Source organism: Scyliorhinus canicula, chromosome 6 (genome assembly GCF_902713615.1).
Source record: "Scyliorhinus canicula chromosome 6, sScyCan1.1, whole genome shotgun sequence".
In the NCBI taxonomy this organism is placed as follows: Eukaryota; Metazoa; Chordata; class Chondrichthyes; order Carcharhiniformes; family Scyliorhinidae; genus Scyliorhinus; species Scyliorhinus canicula.
Genome location: NC_052151.1, coordinates 376,958 through 396,160, shown reverse-complemented (window position 1 = coordinate 396,160; position 19,203 = coordinate 376,958). Strand labels below are relative to the sequence as shown.

Sequence of the window (19,203 nt, the reverse complement as noted above, 5' to 3'; positions counted from 1 at the left end):
CAGTACTGGTGGGGAGGGGTCTGTCAGTGTATAACACTGGGGTACAGTACTGGTGGGGACAGGTCTGTCAGTGTATAACACTGGGGTACAGTACTGGTGGGGACGCGTCTATCACTGTAAAACACTGGGGTACAGTACTGGTGGGGACATGTCTGTCAGTGTATAACACTGGGGTACAGTACTGGTGGGGACAGGTCTGTCAGTGTATAACACTGGGGTACAGTACTGGTGGGGAGGGGTCTGTCACTGTATAACACTGGGGTACAGTACTGGTGGGGACGGGTCTGTCACTGTATAACACTAGGGTACAGTACTGGTGGGGACGGGTCTGTCACTGTATAACACTGGGGTACAGTACTGGTGGGGACGGGTCTGTCACTGTATAACACTGGGGTACAGTACTGGTGGGGACGGGTCTGTCGCTGTATAACACTGGGGTACAGTACTGGTGGGGACGGGTCTATCACTGTATAACACTGGGGTACAGTACTGGTGGGGATGGGTCTGTCACTGTATAACACTGGGGTACAGTACTGGTGGGGACGGGTCTGTCACTGTATATCACTGGGATACAGTACTGGTGGGGACGGGTCTGTCACTGTATAACACTGGGATACAGTACTGGTGGGGACGGGTCTGTCACTGTATAACACTGGGATACAGTACTGGTGGGGACGGGTCTGTCACTGTATAACACTGGTGTACAGTACTGGTGGGGAGGGGTCTGTCACTGTATAACACTGGGGTACAGTACTGGTGGGGACGGGTCTGTCAGTGTATAACACTGGGGTACAGTACTGGTGGGGACGGGTCTGTCACTGTATAACACTGGGGTACAGTACTGGTGGGGACGTGTCTGTCACTGTATAACACTGGGGTACAGTACTGGTGGGGACGGGTCTGTCACTGTATAACACTGGGGTACAGTACTGGTGGGGACGTGTCTGTCACTGTATAACACTGGGGTACAGTACTGGTGGGGATGGGTCTGTATAACACTGGGGTACAGTACTGGTGGGGATGGGTCTGTCACTGTATAACACTGGGGTACAGTACTGGTGGGGAGGGGTCTGTCACTGAATAACACTGGGGTACAGTACTGGTGGGGACGGGTCTGTCACTGTATAACACTGGGGTACAGTACTGGTGGGGACGGGTCTGTCACTGAATAACACTGGGGTACAGTACTGCTGGGGACGGGTCTGTCTCTGTATAACACTGGGGTACAGTACTGGTGGGGAGGGGTCTGTCACTGTATATCACTGGGACACAGTACTGGTGGGAAGGGTCTGTCACTGTATAACACTGGGGTACAGTACTGGTGGGGAGGGTCTGTCACTGTATAACACTGGGGTACAGTACTGGTGGGGACGGGTCTGTCACTGTATATCACTGGGATACAGTACTGGTGGGGACGGGTCTGTCACTGTATAACACTGGGATACAGTACTGGTGGGGACGGGTCTGTCACTGTATAACACTGGGGTACAGTACTGGTGGGGAGGGTCTGTCACTGTATAACACTGGGATACAGTACTGGTGGGGACGGGTCTGTCACTGTATAACACTGGGATACAGTACTGGTGGGGACGGGTCTGTCACTGTATAACACTGGTGTACAGTACTGGTGGGGAGGGGTCTGTCACTGTATAACACTGGGGTACAGTACTGGTGGGGACGGGTCTGTCAGTGTATAACACTGGGGTACAGTACTGGTGGGGACGGGTCTGTCACTGTATAACACTGGGGTACAGTACTGGTGGGGACGTGTCTGTCACTGTATAACACTGGGGTACAGTACTGGTGGGGACGTGTCTGTCACTGTATAACACTGGGATACAGTACTGGTGGGGGTGGGTCTGTCACTGTATAACACTGGGGTACAGTACTGGTGGGGGTGGGTCTGTCACTGTATAACACTGGGGTACAGTACTGGTGGGGACGGGTCTGTCACTGTATAACACTGGGGTACAGTACTGGTGGGGACGGGTCTGTCACTGTGTAACACTGGGTACAGTACTGGTGGGGAGGGGTCTGTCACTGTATAACACGGGGTACAGTACTGGTGGGGACTGGTCTGTCACTGTATAACACGGGGTACAGTACTGGTGGGGACAGGTCTGTCACTGTATAACACGGGGTACAGTACTGGTGGGGACGGGTCTGTCACTGTATAACACGGGGTACAGTACTGGTGGGGACAGGTCTGTCACTGTATAACACTGGGGTACAGTACTGGTGGGGACGGGTCTGTCACTGTATAACACTGGGGTACAGTACTGGTGGGGACGGGTCTGTCACTGAATAACACTGGGGTACAGTACTGGTGGGGACGGGTCTGTCTCTGTATAACACTGGGGTACAGTACTGGTGGGGAGGGGTCTGTCACTGTATATCACTGGGACACAGTACTGGTGGGAAGGGTCTGTCACTGTATAACACTGGGGTACAGTACTGGTGGGGACGGGTCTGTCACTGTATAACACTGGGGTACAGTACTGGTGGGGACAGGTCTGTCACTGTATAACACTGGGGTACAGTACTGGTGGGGGTGGGTCTGTCACTGTGTAACACCGGTGTACAGTACTGGTGGGGACGGGTCTGTCAGTGTATAACACTGGGGTACAGTACTGGTGGGGACGGGTCTGTCACTGAATAACACTGGGGTACAGTACTGCTGGGGACGGGTCTGTCAGTGTATAACACTGGGATACAGTACTGGTGGGGAGGGGTCTGTCACTGTATATCACTGGGACACAGTACTGGTGGGAAGGGTCTGTCACTGTATAACACTGGGGTACAGTACTGGTGGGGAGGGTCTGTCACTGTATAACACTGGGGTACAGTACTGGTGGGGAGGGGTCTGTCACTGTATAACACTGGGATACAGTACTGGTGGGGAGGGGTCTGTCACTGTATATCACTGGGACACAGTACTGGTGGGAAGGGTCTGTCACTGTATAACACTGGGGTACAGTACTGGTGGGGAGGGTCTGTCACTGTATAACACTGGGGTACAGTACTGGTGGGGAGGGTCTGTCACTGTATAACACTGGGGTACAGTACTGGTGGGGAGGGTCTGTCACTGTATAACACTGGGGTACAGTACTGGTGGGGAGGGTCTGTCACTGAATAACACTGGGGTACAGTACTGGTGGGGACGGGTCTGTCACTGTATAACACTGGGGCACAGTACTGGTGGGGACGGGTCTGTCACTGTATAACACTGGGATACAGTACTGGTGGGGAGAGGTCTGTCACTGAACAACACTGGGGTGCAGTACTGGTGGGGACGGGTCTGTCACTGTATAACACTGGGGTACAGTACTGGTGGGGACGGGTCTGTCACTGTATAACACTGGGGTACAGTACTGGTGGGGACGGGTCTGTCAGTGTATAACACTGGGGTACAGTACTGGTGGGAAGGGTCTGTCACTGTATAACACTGGGGTACAGTACTGGTGGGAAGGGTCTGTCACTGTATAACACTGGGGCACAGTACTGGTGGGGACGGGTCTGTCACTGTATAACACTGGGGTACAGTACTGGTGGGGACGGGTCTGTCACTGTATAACATTGGGGTACAGTACTGGTGGGGACGTGTCTGTCACTGTATAACACTGGGGTACAGTACTGGTGGGGACAGGTCTGTCACTGTATAACACTGGGGTACAGTACTGGTGGGGACGGGTCTGTCACTGTATAACACTGGGGTACAGTACTGGTGGGAAGGGTCTGTCACTGTATAACACTGGGGCACAGTACTGGTGGGGAGGGGTCTGTCACTGTATAACACTGGGGTACAGTACTGGTGGGGATGGGTCTGTCACTGTATATCACTGGGACACAGTACTGGTGGGAAGGGTCTGTCACTGTATAACACTGGGGTACAGTGAACAAAGATCAAAGAACAATAAGCACAGTAAAAGGCCTTTCGTACCTCCGTGCCTGCACCAATCATGCTGCCCATCTGAACTAAAAGCCCCTCCCAGGGACCATATCCCTTGACTGGGGCAAGGTAGCACAGTGGTTAGCATTGTTGCTTCACAGCTCCAGGGTCCCAGGTTCGATTCCCGGCCTGGGTCACTGTCAGTGCAGAGTCTGCACATCCTCCCCATGTGTGTGTGGGTTTCCTCCGGGTGCTCCGGTTTCCTCCACAGTTCAAATATTTTCAGGTTGGGTCGATTGGCCATGATAAATTGCCCTTAGTGTCCAAAAAGGTTAGGTGGGGTTACTGGGATAGGTGGTAAGGATGGAGGTGTGGGGTTAGATAGGGTCGGTCAGACACAATGGGCCAAATGGCCTCCTTCTGCACTGTAAAATCTTTGATTCTATCCCTCTATTCCCATCCTATTCATGTATTTGTCAAGATGCCCTTAAATGTCACTATCGTCCCTGCTTCCACCACCTCCTCCGGCAGCGAGTTCCAGGCACCCACTACCCTCTGTGTAAAAAACTTGCCTCGTACATCCCCTCTAAACCTTGCCCCTCGCACCTTAAACCTATGCCCCCTAGTAATTGACCCCTCTACCCTGGGGAAAAGCCTCTGACTATCCACTCTGTCTGTGCCCCTCATAATTTTGTAGACCTCTATCAGGTCGCCCCTCAATCTCCGTCGTTCCAGTGAGAACAAACCGAGTTTATTCAACCACTCCTCATAGCTAATGCCCTCCATACTAGGCAACATCCTGGTAAATCTCTTCTGCACCTTCTCTAAAGCCTCCACATCCTTCTGGTAGTGTGACGACCAGAATTGAACACTATACTCCAAGTGTGGCCTAACTAAGGTTCTATACAGCTGCAACATGACTTGCCAATTCTTATACTCAATGCCCTGGCCAATGAAGGCAAGCATGCCGTATGCTTTCTTGACTACCTTCTCCAGCTGTGTTGCCCCTTTCAGTGACCTGTGGACCTGTACACCTAGATCTCTCTGACTGTCAAGACTCTTGAGGGTTCTACCATTCACTGTATATTCCCTACCTGCATTAGACCTTCCAAAATGATAACCTCACATTTGTCCAGATTAAACTCCATCTGCCATCTCTCCGTCCAAGTCTCCAAACGATCTAAATCCTGCTGTATCCTGACAGTCCTCATCGCTATCCGCAATTCCACCAACCTTTGTGTCATCCGCAAACGTACTAATCAGATACATTTTAGGGACTGGTTTAGCACAGTGGGCTAAACAGCTGGCTTGTAATGCAGCAATGCCAGCTGCAGCAGGTTCAATTCCCGTACCAGCCTCCCCGAACAGGTGCCGGAATGTGGCGACTAGGGGCTCTGCACAGTAACTTCATTGAAGCCTACTTGTGACAATAAGTGATTATTATTATTATTTCCCTCCAAATCATTTCTATATATTACAAACAGCAAAGGTCCCAGCATTGATCCCTGACGAACACCACTAGTCACAGCCCTCCAATCAGAAAAGCCCCCTTCCATTGCTACCCCCTGTCTCTATGACCGAACCAGTTCTGTATCCATCTTGGCAGCTCACTTGCCAAAGGCCTTACTGAAGTCCGTATAGACGGCATCCACTGCCCTACCTTCATCAATCATCTTCATCACTTCCTCAAAAAACATGATCAAGTTTGTGAGACAGGACCTCCCCTTCACAATAACATGCTGCCTCTCGCTAATACACCCACACCCACTTATTTACAAGTGAGAGTAAATCCTGTCTCGAAGAATCCTCTCCAATAACTTCCCTGCCACTTGACATAAGGCTCACCAAACAAAAGAACAATATTGGCTATTCTCCAACCCTCTGGACCTCCCCTGAAGACAGTGAGGATCCAAAGATTTCTGTCAATGCCTCAGCAATTTCCTCTCTAACCTCCTTCAGTATTCTGGGGTAGATCCCATCAGGCCCTGGGGACTTATCTACCTTAATATTTTTCAAGATCCCCAAAACCTCCTCCTTTTTGATCTCAACATGACCCAAACTATCTATACTCCCTTCCCCAGACTCATCATCCACCAAGTCCTTTTCTTTGGTGAATACTGACACAAAGTTCTCCTTTAGTACCTCACCCATTTCCTCTGGTTCCACACATAGATTCCCTCCCCTGTCCTTGCTTGGATCAACCCTCTCCCTGGCTACCCTCTTGCTTTTTATATATGTATAAAAAGCCTTGGGATTTTCCTTAACCCTATTTGCCAATGACTTTTTATGACCCCTTTTAGACCTCCTGACTCCTTGCTTAAGTACCCTCCTACTTTCCTTATATTCCACACAGGCTTCGTCTGTTCCCAGCCTTCTAGCCCTAACAAATGGCTCTTTTTTCTTTTTGACTAGGCCGACAATATCTCTCGTTATCCAAGGTTCCCAAAACATGCCATACTTATCTTTCACCCTTACAGGAACGTGCCGGTCCTGAAGTCCTATCAACTGACACTTGAAAGCCTCCCACGTGCCAGATGTTGATTTCCCCTCAAACATCTGCCCCCCAATCTACATTCTTCAGTTCCCGCCTAATATTGTTGTAATTAGCCTTCCCCCAATTTAGCACCTTCACCTGAGGACTACATTTATCTTTATCCATCAGTACCTGAAGGTTCACTAAATTGTGGTCACTGTTCCCGAAATGCTCCCCTGCTGAAACTTCTACCACCTGGCTGGGCTCATTCCCAAATACCAGTTCCAGTCCAGCCCCTTCCCTCGTTGGACTATCTACATATTGTTTTAAGAAGCCCTCCTAGATGCTCCTTACAAACTCTGCCCCGTCTAAGCCCCCAGCACTAAGTGAGTCCCAGTCAATATTGGGGAAGTTGAAGTCTCCCATCACAACAATCCTGTTACTTTTACACATTGCCAATATCTGCCAACATATCTGTTTCTCTATCTCCCCTGGCTATTGGGAGGTCTATAGTAACCCCCCAACAATGTGATTATCCCCTTCTTGTTCCTGAGCTCTACCCATATTGCCTCGCTGCATGAGCCCTCCAAGGTGTCATCCCGCAGTACAGCTGTGATATTCTCCCTAACCAATGGAGTAAATCCTCCACCCCTTTTACATCCCCTCTATCCTGCCTGAAACATCTAAATCCTGGAATGTTTAGCTGCCAATCCTGTCCTTCCCTTAACCAAGTCTCTGAAATGGCAACAACATCATAGTTCCAAGCTCTCAATTCATCTGCCTTATCTGTTCTCACATTGAAACAAATGCACTTCAGTCTACCAGAACCTCTTTGATGAGCAACCACTGTCTGCACTTCCTGAGTCTTACAGGCCCTACTCTCTAGTTCCCATTCAGTTAATTCACCTTTGCTCTGGTTCCTACCCTCCTGCCAAACTAGTTTAAACCCTCCCGAGTGACTCTAGCAACCTCCCAGCCAGGATATTGGTGCCCCTCCAGTTTAGATGTAACCCGTCCTTCTTGTACAGGTCACCCCTGCCCTGGAAGAGATCCCAATGGTCCAGAAATCGGAAACCCTCTCTCCTGCACAAGCTGTTTAATCAGGTGTTGAGCTGTACTATCTTCCCATTTCTAGCCTCACTGGTATGTGGAAGAATAATGGGGAAGAGCAAGTGTATCAAGTGTCTGCGGGGAACACGTGGGTAAGAGTGATCATATTATCATGTTTTGATCAGTAATGAAGAGCAAGGAACAATCTAAAGTCAATCTTTTAAGTTGGAAGAGGGTTAATTTTAATGTGATGAGAGGGTTCCTGGGCGGAGTGAAATGGAATCAGAGATTGACATGGCAAACTGTAACAGAAACAATGGGTGATCATCAATGAGATGTTTCAGGCACGAGCTGAAGGGCAAACGTTAGGGGTCCAAATACAGGACACGCTGGATGACGAGGGAGATACAGAATGTGATAAACAATAAAGAGAGTAGACGATGTACACCGGGTGAGTTTGTCAAGTGACAACCAGGTCAGGCTGAGGGGGAAGTGAAAAGGAAAATAAGACTTGCAAAATGAGAGAGTAGAATGACTGTTAATATTGAAGAGAATCTAAAATCTTTAACCATGTAAATAGTGAAGAGCAAGGATGGAAAACTGAGTATTTTCTATCAGTATGTACTGATGCTGACAGGAAGTGGAGGTCACGGATGGGCAGGATCTACCAGGAAGTTCAGCTGTGCTGAGAGTGGATCAGTCGCCTGCTCCTGATTGGTTTGCTAACGGAGGTGGGATTGGAGATAGTGGAAGGGCTAACTGTATCTTCTAATCCTGTGTAGATGTGGGAGAGTAACAACTGTGACAGACAGCCTTATTGAAGAAAGTGCAGTCCCTGTAACTAAACACCGGGCACTTTAATCCACTCGGCGATCCACTGAATTTGTAATCCGCTGGACTGGTAATCCACTGGACTAGTAACCTGTTGGACTGGTAACACGTTGGACTGGTAAGCCATTGGAGTGGTGATCCACCAGACAGATCCACAGGACTAGTAATCCATGTATCTAGTAATCCACAAGACTAGCAATCCACTGAACTAATAATCCACAAGATCGGTAATCCACTGGGTTGATAATCTGCTGAACTGGTAATCCACTGGACTAGTAATCTGCAACTCTGGTAATCCACTAGATAAATCAACTGTACTAGTAACCCACAGAACTAGTAATCCACCGGACAGATCCACATTATGAGTATCCCACTGGACTAGTAATCCACAGGACTGGGAATCCACTAGACCTTGTCCTTGTGCACCAGTCGCTGAAGGTAAGCATGCAGGTGTAGCAGGCGGTAAAGACGGCTAATGGTATGTTGGCCTTCATAGCGAGAAGTTTCGAGTATAGAAGCAGGGATGTGTTGCTGCAATTATACAGGGCCTTGGTGAGGCCACATCTGGAGTATTGTCGGCAGTTTTGGTCTCCTTCTCTGAGGAAGGATGTTCTTGCTCTCGAGGGAGAGCAGCAAAGGTTTACCAGACTGATTCCTGGGATGGTGGGACTGTCATATGAGGAGAGATTGACGAGGTTGGGATTGTTCACGCTGGAGTTCAGAAGAATGAGGGGGGATCTCATAGAGACTTATAAAATTCTAACAGGACTGGACAGGGTCGATGCAGGGAAGATGTTTCCAATGAGGGGTGTGTCCAGAACCAGGGGTCACAGTCTGAGGATTCTGGGTAAACCATTTCGGACAGAGATAAGGAGACATTTCTTCACACAAAGAGTGGTGAGCCTGTGGAATTCATTACCACAGGAAGTAGTTGATGCTAAAACTTTGAACAAGAGGCGGCTGGATGTAGCACTTGGGGAGAATGGGATCAAAGGCTATGGGGAGAAAGCAGGATTAGGCTATTGAGTTGGATGATCAGCCATGATGGCGATGAATGGTGGAGCAGGCTCGAAGGGCCAGAAGGCCTCCTCCTGCTCCTACTTCTATGTATCTGTGCCCCTAGTCAGCTCCACGTTACGAGTATCCCACTGGACTAGTAATCCACTGGTTTAGTAATCCACTGGACTAGTAATCCACTGGACTAGTAATCCACTGGACCAGTAATCCACTTAACTGGTAATCCACTGGACTGTTATCCACTGGATCAGTAATCCAATTGACTGGTAATCCGCTGGATTGGTAATCAAATTGACTGGTAATCCACTGGACCCATAATCGACTGGACTGATAATCCACTGGATTAGTAATCCACTGGACTGATAATCCCCTAGGCTGGTAATCCATTGGACTGGTAATCCACTGGACCAGTAATCCACTTGACTGGTAATCTACCAGACGAATAATCCACTTGACTGTTAGTCCACTGGACCAGTAATCCTGGGGGCTGGTAATCCACTTGACTGGTAATCCACTGGACCAGTAATCCCCGGGGGCTGGTAATCCACTTGACTGGTAATCCACTGGACCAGTAATTCACTTGCTGGAAATCCCCTGGGCTGGTAATCCACTAGACAAATCCACCAGACCAGTAATCCACTGGATTGATAATCCACTAGATTAATCTAGCAATTCACTAGACTAATACACTAGACTAGTAACTCACTACATTAGTCATAGAGCCATAGAGGTTTACAGGCACCTGGCAGTATCAAACTGTGAAAGATAAGTCAGTAAGGAATGACGCCGCACGGATTTCCCAGGATCAATGTGGCAGCGGTAAACAGCAACAGTAAACCCAGCTCTGTGAATCCTGCAAAGTCCTCCTTATTAATCCTTCCTTGTGCCAACATTGACTCCGCACCCCATGAAGTATCATAGCATAAGGTCAAACATGCTGGTTACCCACTCCCCTTCCACGCCAGTTCCCCCCCCCCCCACCCCTGTGCCAGCCCCCCCACAACACACCCCCCCCCCCCCCACTCAGCTGATGAATCAGTTACTCCTCCATGTTGAACACCACTTGGAGGAAGCACTGAGGGAAGCAAGGGAACAGAATGTGCTCTGGGTGGGAGACTTCAATGTCCATCACCAAGAGAGGCTCGGTACCACCACAGGCCGAGCTGGCCGGGGTCCTAAAGGACAATAGCTGCTAGACTGGGACTGCAGCAGGTGGTGAGGGAACCAACAAGAGGGAAAAACATACTTGACCTCATCCTCACCAACCTGCCTGCTGCAGATGGATCTGTCCATGACAGTATCGGTAGAAGTGACCACCGCACAGTCCTTGTGGAGACCCTCAATCGTGCTGTGTGGCACTACCACCGTGCTAAATGGGATAGACGGGTCTTTGTCTCCACAAGGACTCTGTTGCTGGGGACCTCTGGAGAAGATCGAGATGGATCATCCACTCGACACCTCCATCTGAAAATGAAATGAAATGAAATGAAAAATGAAATGAAATGAAAATGAAAATCGCTTATTGTCACGAGTAGGCTTCAATGAAGTTACTGTGAAAAGCCCCTAGTCGCCACATTCCGGCGCCTGTCCGGGGAGGCTGGTACGGGAATTGAACCGTGCTGCTGGCCTGCTTGGTCTGCTTTCAAAGCCAGCGATTTAGCCCAGTGAGCTAAACCAGCCCCTACTGAAGATTTCTGTAAATTGGGGTTCACGGTCCCAATTGTACATCGGTGCATGTCCCTTTAAGGGCAATACTGGCGGTAAGGATCACCTGGTTGGGGGGACCAATTGGGAGTGAGAGTGGGAATCACCCCGGGGTGGAGGACCCTCTTCGGCAGGAGATGTGTAGCCGTGTACAATCCTTTTTATTCATAAATCCTTGTGTGGTTACAATGAAATCTGTGATAGTGCATCATTACAATGGTGGAATTTGAATTCAATAACACCAATGGTAGCACAGTGGTTAGCACAGTATATTCACAGCTCCAGGGTCCCAGGTTCAATTCCCCACTGGGTCACTGTCTGTGTGGAGTCTGCACGTCCTCCCCGTGTCTGCGTGGGTTTCCTCCGGGTGCTCCGGTTTCCTCCCACAGTCCAAAGATGTGCAGGTTAGGTGGATTGGCCAGGCTAAATTGCCCCTCAGTGACCAAAAAAGGTTAAGTGGGGGTTACTGGGTTATGAGGATTGGGTAGATACGTGGGCTTGGGTAGGGTGTTCTTTGTAAGGGTCGGTGCAGACTCGATGGACCGAATGGCCTCCTTCTGCATTGTAAATTCTATGATTCTATGAAGATTGGGCATCCATGAGCTGAATTGTATTCACCCACAATCTGTAACCTCATAGCCCAGCATATCCCCCACTCTACCATTACCACCCAGCCAGGGGAGCAACGCTGGTTCAATGAAGAGCGCAGGACAGCACGTCAGGAACAACATCAGACATACCGATAAACTGAGGTGTCAACCTGGTGAAGCTACAACACAGGCCTGTGAGTCAAACAGCATAAGCAGCAAGTAATAGACAGAGCTCAGCGATTCCTCAACCAACGCATCAGATCTAAGCTCTACAGTCCTGCCACATCCAACCGTGAATGGTGGTTATTCCAATCCCAGACCAGGCCCCAACAGTTGCTAGGATACTGAACCAAAACCCCAATAATTTAGCTTATTTTAAGGCTGTTCAGAAACAACGGCCGGGATTCTCCGACCCTGTGCCAGGGTTGGCTGCCCTCTCTCCGGCACCATTTTTGGCCATTGACAGCGCCTCCTCCCCACCCCCCCGATGGGCCGAGTGGCCGTAAAGTTTTGGCCAGTCCCATCGGCGTGAATGACTCATCTCACGCATGGCGGGACCTGGCAGATAAGTGGGGGCGGTCCTGGGGGGGGGGGGGGGGGTGCGGGGTATCCGACCCTGGGGGGGCCCCCACGGTGGCCTGGTGCGTGATCAGGGCGTACCGATCGGCAGGTGGGCTGCTTCCATGGGGGGGCCTTCTTTACTCCGCGCCAGGCCCCTGTAGGGCTCTGCCATATTGCCCAGGGCCGGCGCAGAAAAGGGAATCCCCGCACATGCGTGGAAATACGGCAGCCGGTCTGCGCATGCGTGAGATCACGCCGGCCGGTCTGCGCATGCGTGAGATCACGCCGGCCGGTCTGCGCATGCGTGAGATCACGCCGGCCGGTCTGCGCATGCGTGAGATCACGCCGGCTGGTCTGCGCACGCGTGAGATCACGCCGGCCGGTCTGCGCATGCGTGAGATCACGCCGGCCGGTCTGCGCATGCGTGAGATCACGCCGGCCGGTCTGCGCATGCGTGAGATCACGCCGGCCGTTCCGCTCATGTGCGAACTCGCGCCGGCCCTTCGGTGCCGGCTGGAGCTGTGCCAACCACTCCGACGTCAACCTAGCCCTGAGAAATTGGAGAATTCCTCACTTTCGGAGCTGTTGACTCCGGAGAAGTTGGCGCCGGTTTTCCTGCCGGCCTGGGGGACATAGCCCCATTTTCAGAGAATCCTGCCCAATGATTCACTCCAGGAGAGATTCTATGAAGAAATAGTGAGTGGTTATTTTTAAAACAAAACTTTATTATAACTACTAACCGTTATTAACTTTTAACTTCCCAAAAGAACAGCGGACAATTTACACTTTAAACACAACTACTCAATTTCCCATTAAACAACAAGAAAATAAACATCCGGCTCTCAGTCTATCTCACTGTGGGAGAATTGTGGAGCATCTGGCAGCTCACAATTCAACTCCGCTCTCCAAAGTTTCTCCACAAAAACTGCCTCTCTAAAGCTTTTCAAAATGTCTCTCTGCCTTTCTCAACTCCACTCAGCAATGACCTCATCTCCCCAAGCTGAAAAATAAATGATCTCTGCAGGAGACAAAGCACATTAACTCCACAGGGACTTCCCCAGTCAAACCACAGTCCATTAGCCCAGACTGAAAAACAATTCCTTTGTCAATTTCACCTTCCGGCTGCTAACAGCACCCAGGCATTGCAAAACAGAATGATTTTTTATAAAAACATGACCACTGCAGTTAAACACACTCCAACCCCAGGCTTTTAACCCTGAAAATGCCCAATACGTAGAATGCAATATTCTTAATGTCTTCCAGCCGTGAATGGTGGAGAATTAAACAACTCACTGGAGGAGGAGGCTTCACAAATATCCCCTTCCTCAATGATGGAGGAGCCCAGCACATCTGAACAAAAGGAAAACTGAGGCATTCGCAACAATCTTCAGCCAGAAGTGCCGAGTGGATGATCCATCTCGGTCTCCTCCGGAGGTCCCCAGCATCACAGCTGTGAATCTTCAGCCAATACGATTCACTCCGTGTGATATCCAGAAACAGCTGAAGGCCCTGGATACAGCAAAGGCCCCGGGCCCTGACAATATCCCAGCAATAGTATTGTAGATGTGCTCCAGAACTTGCCGCCCCCCTAGCCAAGCTGTTCCAGTACAGCTACAACCCTGGCATCTACCCGGCAATGTGGGAAATTGCCCAGGTCTGTCCTGTACACAAGAAACAGGACAAATCCGACCCAGCCAATTACCGCCCTATCAGTCTACTCTCCATCAGCAGCAAAGTGATGGGAGGAGTCAGCAACAGGGCTATCAAGCAGCACTTACTCAGCAATAACCTGCTCACGGACACTCAGTTTGGGTTCCCCCAGGGTCACTCAGCTCCTGACCTCATTACAGCCTTGGTTCAAACATGGAGCTGAACCAACAAGATGGAAAAACCTAAAATAACAAAATCACACTGGGGTACGATAGGAGCGTCAGTGAATAACAGCGGGGCACAGGGGACGTGGCCATAGCCCCCGATGACCAGAGGCGGTGGGGGGGGGGGGGGAGAGCTGACCGGTGGGGATTTAACCGGAAGGTCATCACCCCTCAGGCGAGGGCCGAGGGTGAGAAGGTGGGACCTTGCTGAATAACCTCAGCCGGTGCGGGAATCGAACCCACGCCATTGGCTTCGCTGTGCCTCACGAACCAGCTGTCCACCAACTCAGCTGACCCAGCCCCCAGTACTGGGGGGGGGGGGGGGGGGGGGTACAGTGCTGGTTATACAATAGGCCTGTCAGTGTTAAATCGTGGCCCCTCTCTCCCCCCACCCCCCTCCCCCCCACCTCCCTCCCCCCCCCCCCACCCCGATCATTGCGTTGTTGATGGTTTGCAGCTCACCTCCTCACAGAATCCACTTCACTCCTCGGTTCTGTTCACAGGTCCCCTGGTCCCGTGTGTCTAGTCCCTCGCTCTCTCTTCCGCTGTCTCGATCTCTCGCTTACTCTCGCACACAAGTCTCTCTCACTTTCTCTGATTCACTCTCTGTGTCTCTCCTTCAGTCACTCTGTCCTCCACACTCTTCCTTTGTCTCTCGTTTTCTCTCTCTCTCTCTCTCTCACTTCCTCTCAGTCCCTCAGTATCTTGCTCACACTCTGTTTTCACTCACTCCTCAATCAGCCTCTCCCTCAAGTTCTCTCCCCGCCTTTACCCCGAGAGTCCCACTTCCTCACACCAGTCACTTGTCTCAGTCTCCTGCAAATCCACTCCCTATCTCAGCCACTCATTCACTCTCAATCTCTCTCTCTCTCTCTCACTCCTACTTTCTCTCTCAGTCGTTCCCTCTCACGCTCTCAGCCCGTCTCACAAACTTACCTCAACACCAGAAACCCAAAAACAACAGTGGGGCGGAGTCAGCACTCTGCCTGTCATTAACTCACCGAGAACCACAACAGTTCCTGAAACACAGCCCTGACCCAGAAACACAATCCAAACACAGCCCTGACCCAGAAACACAATCCAAACACAGTCCCGATCCAGATAAACAATCCAAACACAGCCCTGACCCAGATAAACAATCCAAACACAGTCCTGACCCAGATAAACAATCCAAACACAGCCCTGACCCAGATAAACAATCCAAACACAGTCCCGACCCAGATAAACAGTCCAAACACAGCCCCGACCCAGATAAACAATCAAAACTCAGCCCCGACCCAGAAACACAATCCAAACACAGCCCTGACCCAGATAAACAATCCAAACACACACCCAACCCAGAAAAACAATCCAAACACAGCCCTGACCTAGAAAAACAATCCAAACACAGCCCTGACCCAGATAAACAATCCAAGCGCAGCCCTGACCCAGATAAACAATCCAAACACAGCCCTGACCCATATAAACAATCCAAACACAGCCCCGACCAAGATAAACAATCCAAACACAGCCCCGACCCAGAAACACAATCCAAACACAGTCCTGACCCAGATAAACAATCCAAACACAGTCCCAACCAAGATAAACAATCCAAACACAGCCCCGACCCAGATAAACAATCCAAACGCAGCCCTGACCCAGAAACACAATCCAAAACCATTCCCGACCCAGATAAACAATCCAAACACAGTCCTGACCCATATAAACAATCCAAACCCATTCCCGACCCAGATAAACAATCCAAACACAGTCCTGACCCAGATAAACAATCCAAACATAGCCCCGACTCAGGCAAACAATCCAAACACAGCCCTGACCCAGATAAACAATCCAAACACAGCCCTGACCCAGATAACTAATCCAAACACAGCCCCGACCCTGATAAACAATCCAAACACAGCCCTGACCCAGATACACAATCCAAACACAGCCCTGACCCAGATAAACAATCCAAACACAGTCCTGACCCAGATAAACAATCCAAACACAGCCCCGACCCAGATACACAATCCAAACACAGACCCAAACCAGATACACAATCCAAACACAGGCGCACTAATACACAATCCTAACACAGCCCTGACCCAGATAAACAATCCAAACACAGCCCCGACCCAGATAAACAATCCAAACACAGCCCTGACCCAGATAAACAATCCAAACACAGCCCCGACCCAGATAAACAATCCAAACACAGCACCGACCCTGATAAACAATCCAAACACAGCCCGACCCAGATAAACAATCCAAACACAGTCCCGACCCAGATAAACAATCCAAACATAGCCGCAACCCAGACCAAGATAAATAATCCAAACGCAGGCCTGCCCGCGTAAATAATCCAAACGCAGGTCGACCCCGGTAAAGGAAGGTGCTGTCTAAGGAGCCTTGGTGAGTTACTGCAATGCTTTGTGTTGACGGTACAGACTGGGTTCAGGAACAGGAACCCCAGATGCTGCTTTGGGTATATGAATCCCACATTGGATTTGGGATCAGGAATCCCGGATAGGGATCAAGAGCAGGAATTCCAGATACTGCTCTGGGAAAGAAATCCTGGATAGGAATCAGGAACAATCCTGGATGTGTCAGGAAGTGCAGGAATCCCTGGATCATGATCAAAAGCAGCAATCAGGATTAGGAATTCCAAACATTGATCAAGTTTAAGGATTCTGCATTTGGATCAGGAAGAGGAAACGCAGTTCGGGATCCGGAATTCTGACTTGCCTTAGGCATGAGTGGTGATGTTTAATGAAGATATTAGAGTCGGAAGGTTGTCCCTGGTGCTAAAATTATTGATCAGTTCCAGAGGGAACATCTCCCAATTCCTGTCACTCATTCTTGTCTTTGAGCTGGACGATGGAGCGTGGGTTCCCTCTGCTGGGGAATCTCTGTCACTGCAACCACACCATCTTCAAAAGCATTTGTTTCTGCTCTGCCTCTTATATTCTCTACCAGTCTATCACTATCCTCGTCATAGTTCACCGTACACACGATCTTTGTGTCATCTGCAAATTGTACAATTGTTCCCTGTACCAAGTCTGGGTCATTAATGTGGATCAATAACAGCAGTGATCCACTGTCCCTTTGTAAACCTCCCTCCTGTCACTAATGTTTCCTGCCCGATCAGTCTGATTTATGTCTCTGATTTTGAGCTCTGCCTCGCTGTAAACACAGAGAAACAACAGCTCCTTCTCCTTTCTCCTCACTGCCTGTAGTAATCGGTTGTTCAGGGCTCAATGTCTGGGACTGGAGGCTTGGTACCACATGCATGAATCACACACACATGTAACATGCACGTATGTACCACACACGTATTAACCGCACATGAATATACCGTACATGCAAGTACTGAACATGCATGTACCGCACACATGGGTACCTCACATGCATGTATCTCACATGCATGTACCACACACACATGTATCACATACACATGTACCGCACAGGCATATAGCATACACACATGTACTGCACACACATACCGCACATGCATGTACCACACACACATGTACCACATACACATGTACCGCACATCATGTAACATGCACGCATGTACCACACATATGTATCATATACATGTACCACACACGCATGTATCACACACATGAACCACACACACATGTACCACACATGCATGTACCACACACAAATATACCACACACATGTACCGCACACAGATGTACCACACACACACAATGTAAAACACACACATACCACACACATGAACCACACACGCATGTACCACACATGCATGTACCACACACATGTACCACACACACATGTACCATTGGCATGTACCATACACACATGTACCACACATGCTTGTACCGCACACACTGCGCACACATTAACCACACACACACATGTACCACACACACATGTACCACACACATGGTCCACACACATGGTCCCCACACATTTACCATACACGCATGTACCGCACATACATCTGCACACACGCATTTACCACCCATGCAAGCACCACACACGCATGCACTATCCACGCATGAACCACATATGTATGCATGTATCACACACACACATGCACCACGAACATGTGTACCAGGTGTGGTGAATGTGTAACCACTATAATTCACACTGTACATTACTGTGTCCATGTGGGCTCCATCTGTGAGTCGCTGCGCGGCTCTGCCCACAGGGGGAGATGAGGAGCATGTACAGGGCTCCGCCCTCGGCTCCGCCCTCGGCTCCGCCCCCTTTAGGGAGTATAAGTGCTGCGGTCCTGCGAGTCCACCCTCAGTACCGTGCAGTCGCAGGCAGGCTCAGTTGTAAGCCGATTAAAGCCACAGTGTTCTCCAACTCGTGTCTCTGAGTGAATAGATGGTCGCATCAATTTAATCGGCTTAAAAACTACTGTGGAATCAGCCCTCAAACCTGACCGACTGGAACTCGATCCACAGGCCGCAGAGGCAAAGGAAATGTTTTTGCATTGGCTTCGGTGCCTCAAGGCCGACCTGGCTGCATCGACGACCTCCTCTGTTACTGATGAACAGAAACTAAGTCTTCTCCACGCACGGGTGAGCCGTCGTATTTCTACTCAACTTGATGTTACTGACTCTTATACCGAGACCCTCGCGATACTTGACTGCCTGTACGTGCAGCCCGTAAATGAAGTTTACGCGCGGTACATCTTTACAACTCATCGCCAGCGCCCTGGGGAGTTGCTAGAAGACTATCTGCGCAACCTTAAAGCTCGCAACTGTAACTTCCAGGCCGTGACAGCCACTCAGCACATGGAACTCGCCGTCCAAGACATGTATGTTGCAGGGGTCCAATCCAATTATGTGCGGCAGCGTCTTCACGAGAAAGGGGCCCAGGACCTGGAGGACACGGTAAAGCTAGCCGGCCGATCACGCGACCCCATCGTGAACCCCCGACCAGAGACTGATGGTGGAGGGTGGATGTAGTGTGACATGAATCCAAGATCCCGGTTGAGGCCGTACTCATGTGTGTGGAACTTGGCTATAAGTTTTTGCTCGGCAATTCTGCGTTGTCACGTGTCCTGAAGACCGCCTTGGAGAACGCTTACCCGGAGATCAGAGGCTGAATGCCCTTGACTGCTGAAGTGTTCCCCGACTGGAAGGGAACATTCCTGCCTGGTGATTGTCTTGCGATGTCCGTTCATTCGTTGTCGCAGTGTCTGCATGGTCTCGCCAATGTACCACGCTTCGGGACATCCTTTCCTGCAGCGTA

General features: G+C 50.1%; 2 protein-coding genes across 2 annotated transcripts in view; one reads left to right on the top strand and one right to left on the bottom strand.

The window, feature by feature from the left end:
• The window catches only part of LOC119966949 (protein LBH-like), a 38,426-nt gene extending 23,888 nt beyond the window's left edge, over nucleotides 1–14,538 (bottom strand). Inside the window, exon 1 of the mRNA XM_038798903.1 lies at nucleotides 14,452–14,538. The gene's annotated coding sequence lies outside the window, so the exon portion shown is untranslated. The remainder of the gene's footprint in view (nucleotides 1–14,451) is intronic.
• Nucleotides 1–15,848, top strand: part of LOC119966905 (pollen-specific leucine-rich repeat extensin-like protein 1) — a 26,943-nt gene extending 11,095 nt beyond the window's left edge. Inside the window, exon 3 of the mRNA XM_038798862.1 lies at nucleotides 14,908–15,848. Coding sequence (XP_038654790.1) covers nucleotides 14,908–15,848 — 941 coding nt within the window. The remainder of the gene's footprint in view (nucleotides 1–14,907) is intronic.
• Nucleotides 15,849–19,203: the final 3,355 nt, after the last annotated feature.